Source organism: Phyllobates terribilis, unplaced genomic scaffold (genome assembly GCF_046119375.1).
Source record: "Phyllobates terribilis strain yellow unplaced genomic scaffold, ASM4611937v1 Scaffold_3__8_contigs__length_932513732, whole genome shotgun sequence".
NCBI classification, from domain to species: Eukaryota; Metazoa; Chordata; class Amphibia; order Anura; family Dendrobatidae; genus Phyllobates; species Phyllobates terribilis.
Window position 1 is genome coordinate 881,552,813 of NW_027362763.1, and position 6,000 is coordinate 881,558,812.

Genomic DNA, 6,000 nt, shown 5'->3' on the forward strand with positions numbered 1-6,000 from the left:
ATTAGGGGGTGTCTGATAGACACCTCTCCACTACTAACCCAAGCGGTTGATGGCAGCCGTGATTTTTGAAAATTCACATTTGTCATCAACCCCAACTACCATTACCCTGATTGCCACCGCACCAGGACAATCGGGAAGGGCCCGGCAAAGTGCCAGAATTGGGGCATCTAATGTCATGCGCCACTTCTGCGGTGGCTGCGGGCTGGTATTTTTAGGCTGGGAAAGGCCAAGTAACCATGGACCTTCCCAGCCTAATATTATCAGCTCACATCTGTCCCTGGCTTGTTTTCATGTATTTACAAACAAAGCTAAACATCCTTTATTGCCTCATGAAAGGCACTAAAGGGTGCAAGTTTATTATATGTAGAGGCTTGTGAAATTATATATCTACAGGATATCTATATATTCTCTCCATGTGAGACTATCATACTGAGGAGTGTGGAACACTATGTGGGGCCCATTGGACTATATAAAGGACTATATGGGGAATCTAAGGAGTTCAATAGGATGAAAATTACTTTGTAAGGGCTGATCTAAATACTTTTATGCCCAAAAATGACAAAAGTATTCTCGGAGTGATACCTTTATTGGCTAACCAGAAAAAAAATATATATATGCAAGCTTTCAGAGCACAGAGGCTCTTTCAGGTTTAATTACAAATTAATTCATAAGACCAGGGGCACAACATTTAAAAGATGTTACAGCAAGACATTTGTTCATGAGGTGGAGGGGGTGATGCCTCCATCTGGTGGAGGTGTGAATTGAATCCATGTAGTGAGTCCTAAATCCAGGTGTTAGCTTGAGTCCTGTTGTCAAGGAATTGAACATCCATTCCTTATCAATTTGAATTCCCAAATTTTTCTCTCTCGGTCGTCCTTGAAATGACCTTTTAGTAGTAAAACTTTTAGATCTTTCATACATTGTCCCAGGCCAGAGAAATGTTTTCCCACAGACGTGTCCAGTTCATTCTTAATTGTGAGTCTGTGCAAATTCATTCTCGATGTCTTTTCATGTACATCCTCCAATGTGGTGTACATGATACAATGTACAAGGTGCCCGGAAGTAGTTTATATTGGAGAAAGTATGCAAAAACTACAAACGAGAATGAATTTACACAGACACACAATTAAGAATGAACTGGACACGCCTCTGGCCCGAGACACTGTATGAAAGATCTAAAAGTTTTAGTACTAAAAGGTAATTTCAAGGACGACAGAGAGAGAAAAATTTGGGAATTCAAATTGATAAGGATGTTCAATTCCTTGACAACAGGACTCAATCTAACTCCTGGATTTATGACTCACTACATGGATTCAATTCACACGTCCACCAGGTGGTCTCCAAATAATTAAACATTCCCACAGACTTGCCATTTGCAACTAAAAACTTAAATTTGATCTCTCTGACATCATTAGGAGGCATCATCCCTTACACCTCATGAACAAATGTCTTGCTGTAACATCTCTTAAATGCTAGTCTTAAGAATTCATTTGTAATATTGCCTGAAGAAAGAGCTTCTGTGCTCTGAAAGCTTGCATATATATATATATTTTTCTGGTTAGCCAATAAAGGTATCACTCCGAGAATACTTTTGTCATTTTGGGCATAAAAGTATTTACATTGATTTTTCTGGCTAACACGGTACCACAATATAATCTTGTATTGTGCACTTTGTAAGGGCTGCAAAGTTAGCAGATATGCTCTTCCGTGACCCCGCTAAATATTATTTTTTGGGAGGTGGGGGGGGCAATTAATGTGTGACCCTGCTCTTTCCACTTTGGGAGTAGTAATATAGTGGACGGAGAAGGACAGAGCAGGTTCACACATTTCTAAGGGAGCAGTGGTGTAATGTGTGACCCTGCTCTGTCCACCTCTATGGGAGCAGTGGTGTAATGCGTGACACTGCTCCGTCCACTTCTACAGAAGCAGTGGTGTAATATATTACCCCGCTTTGTCTGTTTCTACGGGAATAGTAATATCATGGACGGAGCGGGGTCACACATTACACTACTGCTCCCATAGAAGTGGATGGAGCAGGGTCACACACTACTGCTCCTATGGAAGTGGATAGAGCGGGTCACACATTACACCATTGCTCCCATAGAAATGGACCGAGCGGGGTCATACATTACACCACTGCTCCAATAGAAGTGGACAGAGCAGTGTCACACATTACACCACTGCTCACATAGAAGTGGATGGAGCAGGGTCACACATTAGATACTTTGTATCTAATCCCATCATGTGATGCACTCTGCTGAGCTCAATATCTAATCCCATCTTGTGATAAACTACACTACACAGCCCTGTATCTAATCCCAGTGTGTGTTACTCTAAGCATATCTAATCATGCACGTGATACACTTCATGTATCTAACCCCATCTTATGATACAGCGAGCAGCACCAACTAACAGAATCGGTGTTGTCCACGGTGACAAGCTACTTGTCAGTATCACTTTGCAGTCACCAACAAAATTGCACTGTGATTCTAGACTTCATTCTTTCTTATCCTTTTGCAAACACCCAGACGGGGAGGAGAGGAGTGACATCACACAAATGTGAGTAGATCCTGCCCAAATTTACTGCAGTTGTAATGTGATCTAGTTGTACATTACGCTTTCATGGAAAATTTCAGCAGCTGCTACCGCTAGTGTTTAAAAGTGGAAATACCAAATTTTTTTTTATTATTTTTCATATTTTACTTCATTAAAAACAAATGATAATGTTTTAAAAATTAAATATTAATACTTTACATTTTTTTCAATTGTTGAAAACATTTTTTGGGGATGGCACCTTCCCTTTAAGGTTGGTTTACATTAGCCAACAGTGGCAGTAAACAACCGCCAATCCGCTATTTGTATGCTAATCGGCAAATAGCCTGGTGACACAGGCAACCAAACTTTGAATGCACACTGGACGATCTGTAATAGTTCTGTAAACATAGGCTGCTATTATACTTGGCTGCTCAGGTCCTGTTCACACAAGACGATGCGGTTCTGATATTTTGTGCAAACCAAAATATCATTTCATCCAATAAATGAGGATTTTACTTGTTCGACAGATGATCCTGTTAACAGCACGATTATCCATTTTACGATAACCGTGCAGTGAAATTGCCCCTTAAGTCTTTCAGTCCAATCCTGAATCAACTCAAAACCATTTTTTCTAAGCCAAGAATGTGGTCAGAGAAGTTTCATTTTCTCTGCCTCCCAGGTTATATAAAGTGCATTACTCAGTAGGGGATGGCAATGGGCTTTTGGGAATAAAGCATTCATCTCTCTCTCTCTTTCTCACTCTCTTTCTCTCACTTTCTATCTCTCTATTAATCTAGTTTATATTATCTTTTCCTCTTCCATTAAAGGTGCCCATGCACCTTAGAAGATAACTGTCAAAAGCTCTTTAGGCCAAAAATTATCTTTTTCCAACTTCTTTATACACTTGAATATTAAGATCAGTTGAGCATACATGAGCTTCCAATAAGGAGAGGGGAGAAAGCTGCTGCCAGACAACTGTGGCAATGGCCTATAATTGAAAATAATAAGATTGCATATTGTTATTTAACATCATCTGTCGGGGCTAAGTTGGCAGTCTGCCATAAATATTAGATGGTCGGCAGACCCCAGCAATGGGACTAAATTAAAAAGCTGAATTCTATAAGCTGTCTGTCTATCTATCTGTCTCTCTGTCTATCTAAATACAAAGCCCTCCAGGAAAAACCAAACCTCAACTTGTATGTCCAAAAAGATGAAGGTAGCACTCCAAAGTCGAAAAATTAGTGGTTTATTGATCCATGATGAAAAGGCGACATTTTGTTCAAAGTGTTGCACTTTACCAAGCCAATTTTTCGCTTGAAAAAGTTCCACACTTGGAACAACACGTTGCATTTTTCACTATGGGTCTATAAACCATTAATTTTTGGACTTTGGAGTGCTGCCTTCATCTTTTTGGACACTATCTATCTTATCTATCTATCCATCATCACAAGTATTTCTATTTAAAATCTTGAATTGACTTTCTTGACTTTAGTTTTTTTCCAGGAAGTACTTGATTGCAGGATAGTTGTGCTTATGTAATGAGTTAAGAACTTCCATTAATATATATTGTGTAATAGGACATGTGTGTAGTAAAAGAGGTTGTTGCTCAGTTATCCTGACAGATTCACTTACATTAATGACAGATCTACTTGTTGTGCTGGTAGATGAATTGTTGTATCCAATGAATTGGAATATGTAACAACTGTATGGCAGTAAGTATCAAACAAATGGTAATAGTGATATTACTCACAACGTTAACTTCAAAATAACATTGAAAAATGCTAGAAAATTAACAGTGAAAAAAAACTAAGGGCAATGAAAGAACCATTATGTACATTGAATATATTGTATTACCATAATCCTGCTGTTAAGGTTGATAGATAAGTAAATAGACAAACAGATAGATGGATGGATGGATGGATGGATGGATAGAAAGCTGGATAGAGAGTTTTGGCCATACACAAAAAAAGAATAATGTTTAATAATTATACATGTTATTAACTGTACTTACCTAGAGATAGAAGATATACGCCTATTATCGTCTCCCCTTGCTCTGACAGTGGATTTTCTTTTTGCGGTAGAGTCATATTATTATTCCTCCATGGTGCTGGCCGCGGAAACTGTATGGACATTTTATATGGGGTCTGGATGAAAATATTGAATTACCTATAGGATGGCATGAATTGAGAGAATTTTCCTTCTGTCCAGCATTTAGAACTTGCTTGTGGCTTGCGTTCCAAGATTAACAAATTAAGGATGAAAATCTTCTCAGCAGACAGGAGCTGTGTAAACGTTTGACCCCCTCCTCCTCATTCTGTAATCCAGGCTATAAATACATCACAGTATGTCACTGAACAGCATATATAATAGATAGGTTTACCTGAGATGTCTGTTATCATTACTGGATATAGATCAAATTAAGACAGGGCAGACTGAGTCCTAATTATAGAGTGCTTTTACTTAAGGCACCATTAGCCTTCTTAATAAATGACAATATTTAACAATTGCTAAAATAGGTAATACGTGGAGATGACTTGGCCAAAAGACTCCATCATTCTGATTTTGTCATTGAATGGGCATGTAATGTACTGTACTTGAAAAGTAAGACTGAACTGGATTGTCATGGTGGAATAAGTGGGCTTGAAGAAAGATATTTGTGTTCAATTTTAGATTTATTTTTATTTTTGATTATTTTTATGCATTTATTACTTTATAAACATCCTATTTATGTTTACCGCTCTTCTCTAGTACCAACCTTGGTTCATTCATTGTGTTTTGGTTTTCTATTAAAAGCAGTAGATAAATGGTGAAAAGAAAAAAGTATTGTCATTCCAAAAAAAATTGGAAATTTGCTCTACTAGTTGATGTTGACAGCAATATCGGTAAATGACCTGCTTCCGGATCCTAGCTATACCACCTTTATGACCACTCTTAGAATGCACAGAACAAATTAAAACAGAATTCAGTTCCAAGAATATTATTGCTATCTTAAGTTCCTGGTAAGAGGAGGTTAATCTCATTAGGGCTTAAGCTATTTAAGTTACACGAGAAAAAAATATGAGGATTTACATTTTACTTCACAGGAAAAATTTCTACATTTACACAGGAATTCGGTATTGCCCAAATATGTGACACTACATACTTTGTTTTAGGGCTGCGCAACAGAACTTCCAATTAGAATCACATTAAATTGCCGCCTACATGCAAGCTAAACCTTAACAAATGGGAATTCTTTTATTTTTTTCTTACTTAAGAAATACAATTTTAACTCTAAAGTGTACAGTAACTCCATCTATAGCTAAAAATGTGATTGCTCCAAAATCACTATAATAAAACCTGCAGCAGTTTAAACACACAAAATTGTTTCTAAGACAGGAAGTAGCAGCCTTAAAGGAGTTTTCTCATCTTCTATTCCCAACCTCCTGACTTCCTGCATGCCAAGGGGCGGTGTGCTCCTGAAGATTG

The 6,000-nt window shown here is 37.9% G+C and overlaps 1 protein-coding gene across 2 annotated transcripts in view; it reads right to left on the minus strand.

The window, feature by feature from the left end:
- LOC141258383 (visual pigment-like receptor peropsin) overlaps positions 1 to 4,776 on the minus strand; it is a 58,181-nt gene extending 53,405 nt beyond the window's left edge. For both annotated transcript variants that reach the window (XM_073673382.1, XM_073673381.1), the window contains exon 1: positions 4,547 to 4,776. In XM_073673382.1, coding sequence (XP_073529483.1) covers positions 4,547 to 4,667 — 121 coding nt within the window. In that variant the 5' untranslated portion in view covers positions 4,668 to 4,776. The remainder of the gene's footprint in view (positions 1 to 4,546) is intronic.
- Positions 4,777 to 6,000: the final 1,224 nt, after the last annotated feature.